The sequence below is a fragment of the Indicator indicator genome, chromosome 14 (assembly GCF_027791375.1).
Source record: "Indicator indicator isolate 239-I01 chromosome 14, UM_Iind_1.1, whole genome shotgun sequence".
Lineage (NCBI taxonomy): Eukaryota > Metazoa > Chordata > Aves > Piciformes > Indicatoridae > Indicator > Indicator indicator.
In genome coordinates, this window is record NC_072023.1 from 13,257,960 (window position 1) to 13,273,808 (window position 15,849).

The 15,849-nt window shown below is 38.4% G+C and overlaps 1 protein-coding gene across 1 annotated transcript; it reads right to left on the reverse strand.

Moving 5' to 3' along the window:
- Positions 1 to 1,029: 1,029 nt before the first annotated feature.
- On the reverse strand, positions 1,030 to 11,914 carry DRAM1 (DNA damage regulated autophagy modulator 1). Its single transcript, XM_054387077.1, has 7 exons — positions 11,784 to 11,914; positions 8,153 to 8,220; positions 6,877 to 7,019; positions 5,485 to 5,662; positions 4,406 to 4,464; positions 3,007 to 3,099; positions 1,030 to 1,077 (listed from the first exon to the last, which is right to left on the reverse strand). Exons 1-7 carry the CDS (start codon positions 11,912 to 11,914, stop codon positions 1,030 to 1,032), a joined length of 720 nt encoding a protein of 239 aa, XP_054243052.1.
- Between the last annotated feature and the right edge of the window lie 3,935 nt (positions 11,915 to 15,849).

A 15,849-nucleotide genomic window follows, 5' to 3' on the forward strand; every position in this document is an offset into this window, starting at 1 on the left:
AAATGGAGGTAGTGAATTAATCCACAAAAGACCCATTCCCCTCCATATACTTGTAGCATCTCATTTTTCAGTTCTGTTCCAAGTCTTTCATTACAGCAGTAAGCTTATAGCAGCAAATATGCTGTATCTTCACTAAAGAAGCTCTCCAGGATCATTTTTACCTTCAGTTTTACAGATATATAATGCTCACACACGTATATCAAAACACCTGAGAACCACCAGTGCCTCTTCTTGTTTTCCATTCAATTCCAATGGCTTTTTGGAGACACTCTTCATTCCATCACTGTTGGTTATAGCACAGGCTGGAAAACTTTGTATAACCAAATTGCAGTAAGTTTTCTCTTTAGTAGATGGTACAAAAATGTAAACTTTCTACTCACACTTCAGTTTCAAGCTTCCTATGAGCAGCAGTGCATAAAAGGAAAAAAGATGTAGACATTTACAACATGCATTGCAGAGATTTTTCAAGCAATATAGTTTAAACTTCTACTAGGATTTGTATACCATCAGAAACAGGCAACATAGTGTGGCCAAATGAAAATTTCTAGACTTGAAATACAGATGTGTGCTTCTGCTCTCACCTTCTTCCACAATTCTTGCAACTTAACAGAGAAGAAATTCAGCCTTAGTGTTTTCCATTGTCTTTCCCAACTATTTGTAAAATGTACTTGCTCAAGTTTAAAATTAATGCCACTAGTCAGACTATAACAGATGAAGAAGTACGGATGCATCCAAAAGGGAGAAGCTGAGGAGATCAAAAGTCTTTGAATAACTTTCAAGTGCTTCTACAGGCTGCTTCTGTTACAGTATTTTTAATATATCAAACAGTACAAAAATTACAAAATATTGCAAAAAGGTAGCAGGAACATTGCTGCAAGTTTTAAATTTTTTTTAATGGATGTTGTTATAGATGTTGTGGAGCTAATGGCATGGGCTCTTCAGACAACTTTGTAAGTCCCTGTTGCTCTGCAACATTTTCTGTAAGTAAAAACCTAGAATATTCATATATATAAAATACAGTCTATTCCACTACCAGGAGTCTTCATGTATCTCTGTTGATATCCTTAAAGAAAGCCTCTAAAAGAAAAATAAAACAAGATCAGCTTAAGATAAATTAATTGTGATACAATGTACAAGAGATAAAAACAGTATTTAAGTTAAATACATACTGTGGAAAAAAAAAAAAACAAAGAAAACAAAAAGGAAGGCTTATGAAGTTTGGCAGCTGTTTTTTTGATTTGATGATTTGGCTTTCTGTGAGCACTCATTAGGACAAAAAGAGGACAGGATCTAGAAAAATGTTTTGTCTTTGTCAAACATGAAAAATGATTTCATGCCTGTAATTTAAAGTTACTGCATTGCTATTTAATTCCATCACTTTCTCTTATTTATTATATTCACAATATTTGCACAGTGTCACACTTTCAGTGTTGAACACACTGGTATCTGTGTCTGAAGCAAACTTAACAATTAATTTAGTTACTCCAGGGACTACAGCATTGTCTGGAAATTGTATCTCCAATGGAAGAATTTGACTTCAGATAAAGCAGATACCATCATATATATATACATACATACATATATACATATATATGTATGTATATACACACACATACATCAAAGAGTGATGAACTGGCAATAAGTTCCTCCCTACCCAAATGGTAAATTTAATGATGCACACATTCCTGAATGGTACTTAAGTATTTTCCCATGTTTAGAAGGCAATTATATGCCTTTTAAAAAAGTATCTTTTTCTGCAGAACCTAGGGTATTGTTTGACTGGAATAAGGGAAAGCTCTACAGTTGTGGTCTATTCAGTACTATTGGGTAGAAATGTTTGCTATCATTTAAGCAGAATGTATGTTAATTCTGAGTCTTTAGTTGAAAGTTGATTTTTGTATATGGTTATGAAGATTGTGTACACATTATATGTAAATATTAACCATTTCTATGCTGACCAAGCAGGTAAGTGAAGAAGTGAATTAACTTTGGGTTTTATACCAGAGGACCTGGAAGATTCTCACTGTTTTTCCTCTCTTCCCACCACCACCAATTCTGACTATGATTTCCAGAAATTTATCACAGCACCAACTGGCTCACATATGTGATCTCAACTGCTAGTTCTACAGTTATGCAAGTGCTTGAATCTAGTCTGGGACTTCCATGAGGCAATGGTATGTATGAAATACCTACATATGGTGTATGACATCTACAGTGATTACAACTGATTTGGTTCATCTTTCTAATTACACTATGAAGGAGCTTTACTCAGTCTTTTCTGCCTTAGTATCTCTGCTCCAGTCTTGCAAAGATGCAACTACTTTATAGGGAAAACAAGTATCCTGAAGACTAAGAAGAGTGAGGAGGCTGTGATCATCCTAGCACCTACAGTAATATCCAGGAGGTTTTTGTCCTCAAATCTCCAGAAGGCACTGACCACGAGCAATTTTTTTTTGATTGATTGTTCTGCAGGTCTTTTGTCAAAGTTAAGCCTCACACATTCATTTTTTTCAGCATTTTATATCACTGTACAAAACGAAAGTCCCCTGAAACACTGCAGCAAAGACTGGGAAATAAGTTCAAGACATGCCTTCTTGTACAAATCATACAATATGTATCAATATGTGTAATCTTTAAAAGCAAGGGAACATATTTGGTTTTAATGCAATGGATACAAAATCCCTCAGGTAGAAATAAATGCACTTTTACTTGCATCATTTATTTTAGCATTATGTCACCTTTAAGGGGGCCTCTTTCTACCAAAAAAATAAAAAAAAGGTAAATAAGTAGAATGTATACATTTACTGAATAATTTTCAACACCACACACTTATTAAACCAATCTATAAACCTGATTTTTATGTTTTAGAAAACAGGGGGCAAATATTTTGTTTCTGTATAGCTTTGGTATATCTAGCTGAGATAAAGAACGATAATTTTCTACTGCATTATTTGCTATACAATTCATAGCACTTCTTAGTCACTGATAAAATATGCAGATACCAACCTGAAAATCTCTGATGAAGGTTAAAAAGAAGAAGATAAAACCAAAGGCTACTGTCCATTCACAAATTGCACTCATAAAATGGTAAGTATAATCCTGATGGTACGAGACATAAAATAAATTTTGAGATAAAACAGCTAAACAAAGTAACTGTGGACATTTATTTCTGTAAATTCAACAATTATTCTAAGTCTTATGACTAATCATCCCAATGCCCTATTGTACAAAAGCCAATTCAAATTTCTTCTTTTCAGATGCTTAACATTTATCAAGGTGGCATATGTTCCATTAAGCAATAACATAAAAAATAGTACACGGAAGCTACATTTAGCACAAGATCAAAACATAGCTTGAATATAATTTGCACCTGAAAAAAAATTTCATTCTTAGTGTGAAGGATACTCAAATGCCCATACTAAAAAACTTTACTCAGAGACATTGAGTTCAGTAGCACTAGCCCTGACAGTAAACTCTCACAATGTTTTAAAACGGAGGGCTACTCTTGTACAAGAGTTCCTGATGAGACCTTTGCTTTTAAGTAGACTGTCATAGAAAACCTATGTAATATGACACAAACAGATGTGAAGTGTTTCTTAACATGCCATCAACAAACATGCCATCTGCTTCAGAAAAAAACATTTTCTCTTCCTTGCATCTTGAGGGGTAAATATTACTAGGATTATCTACTCGTGAAGATTTATCTCAGCTGCCTTGCCACTCTTGGACTGAAGTAATTTGCCAAATTTGCCTTTATTAAGTTCTTTGAGAAGGATACACTCCCTTCATTACTTAACCTGGTTTTTTAATAGCTCCATGTGGCAAAGCGTGTCCAAAATCAAAACTTACCTCTCACAGTTCTCATTCTGAGAACACTGAAATCAATTCAAATACCTGATACTGACTTTAGTACACTTCAAGTCAGACTGCCAATGTTTAGCACAACAGCAAAGACTAACAAAGAATGGTGAAAAGTCTGAGAAAACCTGTGCTGTAAAAAAGCTCAAACATTTCAGTATCAAATTGTTCCACTTCTGTTTCATGCATGAAGCTCATTTTCAAGAAATGTTGACTATAAAAGGAAGTAGAACAACTCACTTTCAGAATATCTTTTTTTTTTCCCCTGGGTAAGTTTCGAATGCTTGGTTAAAATGAAAGTCTAACACTCTGAAGATTGACCCACTTCTGACAAGCTTTCTCACGCAAGTGACAAGGCAGTTTCCTAATGAAGAAATAACTGGAAGCCAGCATTACACAAATTGGTGAGATTTCACAAATCTATTACAGAAAATGTACTACTTAAAGTCTCTAAAGCATTTGTAATGCTGCACACTTTTAGATACACATAACAGCATAGCCCAAATAATATGATACAGGGCAAGTCTGCTACTTAATGATATTTTACCTTTTCTCCTGGAGTCCAATCAATTTTTGTCATGGAAATTTGTGATGCAAACACAATCACTGGAAAAAACACAGTGTAAAGGAAACTATAAAAGTTTAGTAATAGTGATAATGTCTGCTTACAAAAGAACGACCCCATCTTCCCTTTTTGTTACACAGGAGAACCTGAACAATCAGAATACAGAACCGAAGTATTAAAAAACAAGTGAATGAAATACATAATTGAAAACTAACTAACAACAGCAATCAAAACACACTTCTGGAAGAAGAGAGGTTTCTGCAAGTTCTTCCAAAGTACAGAGGAGACACTCCCAGACCTAGATCACATTCATGATTAAGAACCTGGGGAGCAGAGTCCTGCAAGGGGAACCATGTTGGTTTCCACTGGTCCATAATAGGTGCATTGATATACCTTATAACCTTCCCTCAGAACTGGAGCTCTCTTTAAAAGCCCTTTCACAGCTGCTGAAATCAAAAGCAGGCTGCAGCTGGCTGGCTGATGTAATTATGTGCTACAACCACTTTTCAACACTGGCAGATCACCTAAAGACCACCCAAATCAATGGAATGACTCCGATTTCAGCAGGCTGTGGGAAAAGCTAGTGTCTTGAGTGTGTCTCAAGAGAAGGCATCAAAGGAAGCCAAGCACTGACCAACATGGTCAAAACCATCTGCTTTGGCATGAAGGAAATCTTGTGTATGTCAACTGTATTTTATATGTCCATGTGTTAGGTTCACTGAGAAGTGGTGCCCTCCTTTTGCAGACCTTTCTCTGTACGCTCCTGCAAAGGAAGCAGGTTGTAAAGTTGGTCTAGCTTTTTTATCATATGATCCTATAAAGAACACTGGGCATTGTATTTAAATATACCACTGAAAGAAGAGATACAGCTTCTTAGAAGACCCTGAACCTTATCTTTACGGTGTCCCGACACACTATATACATTATTATAGCAGAAATATTAGAGAGCCCTAAGCAAAGATTGTAACCCCATTTTCATCCTTCATCAGCAATACTTTAACTTCAAAGGAAAAGTCATGAATGCATAAAGGCAAAACTGTAGGATACACCACAAAGGATACTGGGAATGAAAGCAATGCATGATATTACAGATATGGCCATCCTTATGTGACACACTAAGTAGGTGTTCCATTTGGGACAGGACTTGTAAGAGATAACAGACTGAAGTGTAATGTATACAACACCCGAGCCAAATGCCACCAAAGCTCCTATGTCATGGACACTGGGAACAGACAGTTCCTGGAAAAAGAATCAGCACAGTGTCAATGGTTAGTTGCTACCGTTTGTACAGTGGTAGGAATCAGTGAGCCCTGAGAAGATGGTGCCCACATTATCCTGGGCATGTAAAAACAGTGGGAAACAGTCCCTTCTCCCAACAGTCTACATACATAGGGAAGATGAAAGAAAATGGAGAACAAGAAGCAAACTAACCATGTCTAAAGCCACCAGGTCAAAGGCCTGTCCCATGTTCACATAGAAGCGCAGATCAACTTTAATGCTGTTCAACAGTTGGTCTATTACCAATTAACATCTCCACTAACAGAAACTGGCTTGTGTTTTTCTTCAGAGGTTCCTATACCTCCTTTCTGCCTTTACCCTGCCAAACATTTTCATCCCTTTGCACTGAAAGTCTAATCTGCATTTGTGGGTCCATACTCTAACTAATGGTAAATTTCAGGGCAGCTGTTACGAATAGCTTCACCTCCCACCCTCCAGTGGCCAGGAACTAAGTCAGCAGAAAATTAGTTATATATTAGAGAAAAGGGAAAAAGTGTTACCCAAAATAAACACTTGATATGAAGGTCTTACATTGTTAGTCCCTTCAGTTATTCATCTCTCTTCCTCTTCCCCACATAAGCCATTTTTATTCAAGTTCCACAACAGATGGAATTGTGTATAAAAATCTGGTGTCACTATGTGTGGCCTGTACTTTTGTGATACCCTACCTATGGAAGAATCTCTCCTTTAAAACACAAACAAGTAGAATATCCAGTAACAAAACAGATCAAGATTCTAGATGATGCTAGTGTGCATGCCATCATTCAGGTCAAAGTACAAGTGCTTTTCCTAGTCTCACTTATTCTGCCCTACCTGACCGTAAGCAAATGAAACTGCAAACAGCAAAGCTTTTTTACGGTAAAATTTTCAGAGTAAAAATTTTACAGCAAAAACATCTGTATTACTTTCTAGCACAGATGTGTTACAAAACAAGCACACTTGCAAAAAACCCCAACCCTTACTGACAAAACTGTACAAGTGAAAAATTAATACATAGGGAGAAAGCAAATCTGTCTTTCCAAAGCTACTGAAAAAAGGCAGGAGCAAAGAAGATATTCTTACTGCATTTGCCAAATATTCACACTGTATTAAAGCTAACTGCTCTTACCTATTTGATTTTTTCAAGTGTTAGAACAACTTTAGTTTCATTTATGATAAGAAATGTAAGGTCATACCTGAAAAGTTGCAACTATGCCCATTCCAACACAGCCCACCAATCCAATACATAATGAAAGTATGTTGCATGAAGACCTAATAAAATGTGATGACTCATTTTGCTTCTCTATTAATAAATATCTGATGCACATTGTAATTACAGCTGAAAAACAAACAAAAAATACGTATTTTGTTCAATGGTCATGTATTGCTTACATTTTAACACCTTGCCCTGAAATATGCTGGCATACAGAACAAAATTATAAGCACAAGACATTAAGTAACACTGCCTGTAACTCTGCTTGGATGAAGAAGAAAGGTAGGGAATTTCAGATGTATTATTTTCAGGTAGAACTCAACATTATCTTAGTCTTAACATTGCACATTAGTTCTATCTAGAAATAATTGCAAGAAAAACACTAATTTAGGTCTTATTTCTCCTATGCACATTAGGCACAGAGGCGCTGGCATTCCACATTAGAAACAGATGTTTCAGAGAGATGGAACTATAAGCTGGAAGTAGGAGAACTCATTCTGCTCCCTTACACAGTCTTGTACCAGAACTACATCTCCTTAGAACAGATGCCCTGAAAAACTAATACTTTTTTTTACAGTGTAACCAGACAAAAATACAACTGCCTGTGTATCCAGAAACTATTTTAAAAGCTTTTGTGCCAGTTCTGGCTACTCTTTAGTACAGCCTATCTACAGTTGGAAAAATGAATCAAGAACTTTGTATAGGGATATAAAGTCACAAACCACACCAACATACTGTGACTGAATGAGGCTCTTAGAAAAGCTAAAAAAAGTGATTTTTCCTTTGCATGAAGGTTATCATGGACTACCTGTACACAGAGGTACACAGCTCTTGATCCTCCTTTCCTTAGAAGTGAATAGAAAGTGCAAAACTTCCTAAGGGCAGTAGACACTTAGCGAGGAAACCTAGGGTTGCTTTAACACTGTTCTTCCCTTCACTGCATCATCCTAGAACCTAATGTCTCCCCACATTAAAGATACAGTTTTTGCAAAGTAATTATGCCAGCTTTCTTCCACTTTTTTCCAGCTGCACTGACTACTCTGCAGTGATGAGATGCTTTCAAAAGACAGAAGTGCCTTTAAACCTGCATTTACTGACTCTAAAGGCCTGACTCTCTAGATATTACTTCCATCTACCTGAGACTACCATTTGACTATGGAGTATTGTTACTGCAGAATATTGTATGTACTGCAGAGTAAGCAGACAGTTGTGGCTAATTTTTATGTCACTGCTGTGTGAACCAAGTATCTTATACATACCTAAAAGTGCTGAAATATTAATCATAAAACCAAAGACACCACTCTCTGGAGGTTTAGTTCCAGTGTCACTAAAGCAGGAAGAGAAAGAAATTAAGTTAGTTGAGATCTATGAAACACAAATGAGATGTACACATGAAAACTCAAGAGAAATGTAACTTGTGTGGACTGCTGCTATGTGTGTAATAAACATATGAATTGGAATGTTGTCTGCTGCATGCTTAAGCTCTACAGTAAGCTCCATAGCTCTGTTCAACTGTTTTTTATTGTAATACTTTCTGAAGACTTGCTCTAGCCTGTACTCTGTACTAGTCTCACTTCTCCTTGATAGTGGAATCAATGAAAATTGTACGATAACTCACTTGTTTGTTTGACACTTCTGAAAATCATCATAATCCATGGTTCACTCAGCCCATTTTTCAACCTTGAACTTCACATCTTTTCCTCATGTTTCTGGAATGTTTTCATTAATATGACAATGGACTCCATTTTAAAAGTGTGCTACTTGTGACAGCCTTGAAGGACTTCTGCAAACCAGAAACTGCTCTATGCTAAGTACAGGACTGTGATCACTTCAAAGCTTTTAAAGGACTTCAGGTGAGAAGCAAATGGAATTGGCACATGCAAAGAAAGCCATTTGAAGGTCTTGGAACACTTCACATCATAAGAGCAATCCAAATAACCTGAAACTGCACGGAACTCTGTTCATTTTTTACTCAAATCTTTCCTCAGGCAAAAGCTTTGTAGATGGGTTTTGTTACTGTTGATTTTTAAACTCAATGATCTTAGCTGTATGCCTTCAAGAATTTCACACCAAGAATATTCTATCATATATACAATGTATTTAAAACATACTGCACTGGACTTTCAAGGACACAATCTTTTTAATGTTGTATTTTCTACCAAGGTATCTTTGAAGCTAAATAAAAATTTGTGTACATTTTTTATTTCTGATCTGCTGCTTTGGGAGAAAAAAGAAGTCTTTGTGACAGTTGCTTTCTTTTACTGGAAAAGAAAAAACACAAATGGTGCATATGAAACAGAAACATGTGCTCCCTTACTTGCAATGATGCACAGGAGAGCACAATAAAAAGAAGGGGAACCATGTATGAAATTGATAGCATTTGTGTCATTGTCTCATTAAGAATGCTACTACAGAGAAGCAGTCTTCTGAAGAGTGGAAAGACAAGGTAAATCAGACAGGGAATAAATATTTTAGGGACAAAAGACTCATCATCATTGAATTTTCTTCACAGCCATCATAAATTGTTTCTCTTCAAACTGAAGCCCCAAATTTTTAGAGTAGGAAGATTATATTTTTCTAACAGGGACTGTAATTGATCCAGAGGTACTACCTGACAGCAAATACATTAAGGAAATTTCCCTTTACTCTTTCACTGAGAATTCAAACCACCAAACAGCCATCCCAGCACATCCAAGTTAGTTTGGATTTTGACTAGCATGAGCAAAAGAACTAACCTGGACACAACCTAATCCTCTTCTACAGCTCTGCCACTAGAAAACACAAAATCATACTCATTTTTATCTACTCAGAAATGTGTTTGTATAGTGTTCTTGGTGACAGTTTATAAAAGTTTCAGTCACAAATTTAGATGTGGTCTTCCTCTCACTGTAGCAGCTGTTACATGGGAAACAAAACTAACAAGTTACCTCAAGGCATACATAGCATACTTGAGGAATGTAAATAGGAATTCTAGAAATGTTGATCTAAAATTTGTCAATATTTTTCTCTTTCATGTAACTGGAATTTCCACATACAAGCTCTACTTAATTGTTATGGTTCATTTTAAAATATTGCACAACTGAAATGTTGCAACATTCTTCCCCTTTTTTATCGCTCCCAGTTTCACTAAATCACGTTCTTAATCCCATGATTGAGCTTCTTAGGCTAAAACAACTGCTTGCAAGAGAAGAATATGCAATATGGTATGACAGTTGGTCTGAATACTTAGAAGGAATCATCTTATTACTTCCAAATGCATCTTCTGCAAAGACATGCTTAGACCATGTACCTTCAGAATTATTACAGGTCGCTCACCAACAGTGAATGTGTTGTGTTAAACACTTGTAAAATAAACAAGACATCTTTTAAAATCTTTACTAGCAAATGTAGAGGGCCTGTGTGTGGGTTTGTTGTTTCTTTTTCATCACTGACATTCTCCTATGTCTTGTGTATTTTTTTAGGGTATGTGGACATTTATTGTGATTCTATAGTTAAAGGATAAGAATTTTTGTCGGTGAGATGTTCAGTTAGACTGACAGAACTATGCCAGGTGTAATACATTCATCCAAGTTACATAGGTGTGACTTGCAGGTATGGTGTACCTCTCAAAAAAGAATGACACAACTGAGATATCTGGGCTGTCAAAAACAATCATACAAGCTGAAAACACAATTATACAGAAAGAAAAAAGGTCTATTCTCTCATATTTTATTCAAGGACATAGCTTCAATGTAAGAAACAGTTTGTCACAAATCTTCTGATCATAATGTACTGAGTGTGAACACAGTTACAACAAATGCTTTATTTTTCCTGGTTAATAATAGATATATTGCATTGGTTACAAGTGGTTTTGTCAGTAAACTCCTGTAGGTAATCAGAATATGAGTATAACCACAATTGTTAAGGCAGGAGGGTATTTGTGCATGTACAAGCTCAAGGCCTTCCAAATGCTGAGTCCTGATCTGAACATAGCATCTTAAAAAAGTCTCGCTAACATAAGCATGAAGCCCAACTTTCTCTGGATCAGTTTGAATGAAGCTCTACTTTCTTGTGAGTTGTGGTTTTATTCACACCATTTCATTTGCTTACGATGACACATACTAATTTTCAATCAAATTTACACCTATGTACAAATCAGGTTACCAATCTTATGAAATTATGCATGTGCATAAAGTCTTTCAAGGAATTAGGTCTAGTTGTACTTGTAAAGACGTATGTTAAGGCTTTTTAGATCTTTATCAGAGATCATGCTTTGATTTCTGGCTTACCTTTAACCCTTTTAGTGCTAAATAATTTCACAGCTCAGATTTAATTGTTAACATAAGCAATGTATAAAACAAAATTGACACAGAATTGCGTTTAAGTGACTAAGGTTATAGAAAAGAGATCCCAGTTACCCCTCAGGAGCCTTTTACATTCATTGTTCCTATGCTTTAAAAACAAACAAACAAACACAACCACGTGTTTGAGGGGGTGTAGGGCTTTGAGTCCTGTTACCATTTGGCGCACTTTGGCTCAGTTCTGGCGTTATACAAACAAAAGTACATTTCCACCACATATTCCTTAAGTTTTGCTAGGATCAGGCCTGTAGCACACTTTAGTTCCCGCACGGAACGTTCCGTCAGCGTTTGGGTCCTGTGGATCTCAGAGAGACCTGGGTGCTAGAAGTGTGACGAGTGGCAAGGAGCGTACAGCAGGTCCCTGCTCTGCCCCCTCTCACGGGCAGACGGCCACCACTGCTTCTCTTTCCCCCGGGGAGCCCCACAGACGCACCGGCGGCCTGGCGCCACAGGCCGCGGGGAGAAGGCGAGGACCCGGCGCTGAGGTTGTTCCTCAGAACCTCCAACCTAACACGGACATCCACACCGCATCCCGCCGCCCCCGCCTCACCTGATGTAGGGGACGAGGGGCTCGACGTGCCCCGCCAGCACGGCGATCACATAGGAGATGATGAAGGAGGCTGAGGACCAGCTGACGAGCAAAGCGGGGATGAAAGCCACGCCAGGCATGCAGCACAGCATCGCCCGCGACTGCTCTACCCGGGGCATCAGCGGCTGGGACAGGAGCGCCCAGCCAGGCTCTGCTGAAGGTGCCCTGAAGTCACGGGTCGTGCCCGAGTACTTGGGGGACTCTCACCGCCCCCGGCCTTGCAACACCCTGACCGGTTGATGCTTGGCCGCCCCACACGCGGCTTCCCCTGCCAGGCAGCGGCGCTTCCACCTCCACCGGCCCCGGGAATCTCCCGCCGCCCACAGCCTTCCCTTCGCTTTCGTTTCTCCTCAGCGGTCCCCCTAGGGGGCTGCGCCCTCGCCTGCCCCGCCCGCCGTGGCTAACGGCCGCAAACGGCTAACGGCATGGGCAGTCAGAGGGGGGACAGCGGGGGGCAGCGAGGGGTTGACTAGGGTGGTCCATTCAGCTTTCACCTGTAGAAGCACCTCTCACGGCTTCAGGGAGTTTCTGATCGACGGCAGGAAGTCTCCCCACAGCCCCGGTTCTCACCCCGGGCGGGCTCGGCTGCTGGGGGTTTCTGTGGGCTGCGCACACCCTGGTCGGGACACGGAGGCGGGTTGTGCTTCTGGGGAGTACGCGGCAGGGTGTGAGGGAGGGTACCAGCGACTTGTGCGTTCACAGCTATGTTGAAAAGGGCTAGAAACGCAAACCAATCTGTGCAACTAGCGCTGTGGGCATCGCACCTTGTGCTCGCTGCGAGGCTGGTCGAGTTGGCGACAAGCCCGAGGAGGTCCTGATGGTAGGAGTACAGCACGGGAGGTGCACACTGACTCGGAAACCTTGGAGTTTGAAGGACAGACTCATCGTGGTACCAAACTCATCCACCTTGGACTTTAATTTCAATCCCATAATATAGCATCGATTTGCAAATCTGGGTGATTCTCTTTTTCACACAGTCTGAGATAAACCACAGCTTAGTTCAAAATTATGCGGTGTTCTGCATTTGTGCTTTGGTTTAACCTGAAGCCGTGGACACCCTGTCAAGATTTTTTCTGCTTCCTGTGACGGTATTTATCTGACTTCCAAGCTAACATCCAAATGCATAGTCAGAAACAAAAGACGTACATGTGCATACTACGCCTCCATCCTTTCCTCTCCTTGAAAAGTTGTGGTGAGGCTTGTCTTGCTACCTTCAAGTATACATCCCCTGTGATGGAAGCATAGTAAGATAGAAGGTGAGTACTTTGCATGCCTTTGAAGATACTAGGAAGTGAGATACAAATTTAATAAAACCCCTTGTGACAAATTATTGTCAGTACACAGAAGTAATCACACGAATTATTCTGCCATGAAAACTAGAGGTACTCTGCACCCTACGCCTTTTGGAAGTAGCATGTTGTTCATGTGCTTAATGTGTAACCTGTGTCTAATAGTTCACCGGTAGTTCATGATTACATGCTATCACTTTTTTTCTACAAAAAGCTTGTCACGTTTCATATTGGCTAATATTTTCATACTACTCTGAAAAAGATGTATTTTAGACACAAGGAAAGCAAGGGTTTGAAAAAAAACCCAACACCCAAAAGCCAAACCACAAATTCATATATAATCTTCCCATAGGCAATCTGCCTTCTAGTAATTTCAAGTGGCAGAAAGTTCTGGCTGAAAGAAAGGCTTTATTTCTTTTTAAGTTAGGGATAAAAAAAGTAATGGAACAAAATAAACATTTGAGCTGTCTTAATATATGCTGTATTAAAACTTTTTGGTTAATTACACTTCAATATCTTTTCCATTGAAACAAAAATTAAAATATGGTACAGGAACTATATCTAATCTCTTTCGTAAATACATGGCCCAAGAAAATGTATTTATGTTCATTGTATTGAAGAAGAATCTGTCATTTTTTGTGTGTCAATAATGAAGTATTCTGCATTGATTCCTGGTAGAAAAAGGATAGGGTTCACTTTAATGTACAGAATCAGCATTTAAGTCATATTGTTGGAAAAATGTTTCCTCCACCATTCTGCAAAATCTCATTATACTAACTAGAGTTTTATAAGAAGTAAATAGCTCACTCTTAAGTGTGAGTAGAGTGTTTAAATTCTTCACATGACTTTTTGCAGTGCCTGGACATTATTTGGAGCAAAGGAAAAAGACATGTTTTTGGCACAAGCAGGTGGCAACTTACTGTTTGGCAATCACTAGCAAAGGCACTTTGTTTGCTATGTAAACATTTATTACACCTCATGTGATGTTTCGTTATACTTTATTGCAAGAGGTAGTCAGTAACAACATGTAATTTGAGTGGTGATCTTTGTTTTTGTCAGTAGAATTGGTACTTTGTTCTTCAAAAGATCAGTAGGAGCTGCAAGGAGTAACAAATACAAACTTGGGAGGAGTAATTTTATTTACTGGAATTGAGAAAAATAGTGTGATATTTCAAAGAAGGTCTGTATTTTGATTTACTGTGCTTTGAATAAATTATATTAAAACACTGGTGATATAAAAATATCACTGTGGACTTTAATGTGGCTTCACTGGGCTAGCAATGTGCACTTGCAGCCCAGCAAGCCAGCTGTATCCTGGACTGCATAAAAAGCAGCGTGGCCATCAGGGCAAGAGAGGTGATTCTGCCTCTCTACTTTGGTGAGACCCCACCTGGAGTCCTGAGTCCAGCACTGGAGTCCCATATACAAGAAAGACATGGACCTGCTGGAGTGAGTCAGAGAGCTGGAACATCCCTCTTATGAAGAAGGGTTTAGAGAGTGTGAGTTGTTCAGCCTGGAGAAGAGAAGGCACAAGGGCCACCATATTGCATCCCTTCAATACTTAAAAGAAGCTTATAAAAAAGAGACACAATTTTGACCAAGATCTTTAGTGAAGGAAAAGGAGTAATGGTTTTGAACTGAAAGAGGGCAGATTTAGGTTCGTTATAAGGAAGAAATTCCTCACCGTGAGGGTGGTGAGACACTGAAACAACTTGCTTAGAGAAGTTGTAGATGTCCCATCCCTGCAAGTTTTCCCAGAGAACATTGGTTTAAGCAATCCAATCTAGTGGAAGGGGGGTTGGACTAGATGACCTTTAAAGGTTCCTTCCAACCCCAACCATTTTATCGTTTTATGATTCTGTGATATACCAAAGGGGTTGTACTACTTCCGATATGTTTAAAGCATTGATACAAATTCGTGCTTGTCAGTGCAATATCATATTATGAATTATTAGAAAAATAGGTATGTCAAGATGTGTAAATAATAACATTCATGTCAGTCTTTTGAAAACATATGAAGGTAAAGGATATCATAATGAAAAAGACCTAAAATAGGTTATGTTGGCGGTACTTGTGAACCTGGTTTTCTTCTATTTAATTCAGTTTGGAAAAAAACAGCCTTAATCCATAAATTGAATGCTTAACATTTTTATATTAACTCTTGCCATTCTTTAACAAACCCTAAAGAAAAGCCAAGTGATTTTTGTCTTACTTTATATGTATTTTTTTAAAGATAAGTAAAAGGTACCTCCCAAACTTGTTTTGGCTGTCCTATACAGGCATTCAAAGCCCTAAATAAAATTGAACATATAATTTTATTCTAGCCTGTTACTTCACTGTTCTCCTAGCACTTTTACCCTTTCTTTAAACTTGAAAGTGTTTCTAGTGTAGAACAAAAAGCTTAAAAATCTGTGAGACGATTACGTTTAGAATATTAAAAGACAAGGTCTGCATATTTTGCACTCAGAGACTTGGATTTATTTATATGCAGCCAGATCTGGATATCCAGGGAGCTCCACTATAACAACATAACAGACTTATGACAGCTTATAAGCAGAACTAGATCTTCCTAGGGCGTAGTGAGAGAGAAAAGGAAGAATTTGTTGCTTGTAAAAAGAAAAGCAGTGTATGGTGAAATAAGGAAAGGAGGGTGTGACATCTGTGTAGCAGCTAGGAACTGCGATGGTATTGACTGGAAAGAAGGAAGCAGTTGTCAGCCACAGGTTGTGCCAACAGGA

Coding starts and splice junctions, on each gene's coding strand:
- DRAM1 (XM_054387077.1), bottom strand. CDS start 11,914: ATGCTGTGCTGCATGCCTGGCGTGGCTTTCATCCCCGCTTTGCTCGTC. Junction 8,221..11,783: donor CCCCTCGTCCCCTACATCAG/GTGAGGCGGGGG, acceptor TTCCTGCTTTAG/TGACACTGGAACTAAACCTC. Junction 1,078..3,006: donor CCTTCATCAGAGATTTTCAG/GTTGGTATCTGC, acceptor TTTTTCTTTTAG/AGGCTTTCTTTAAGGATATC.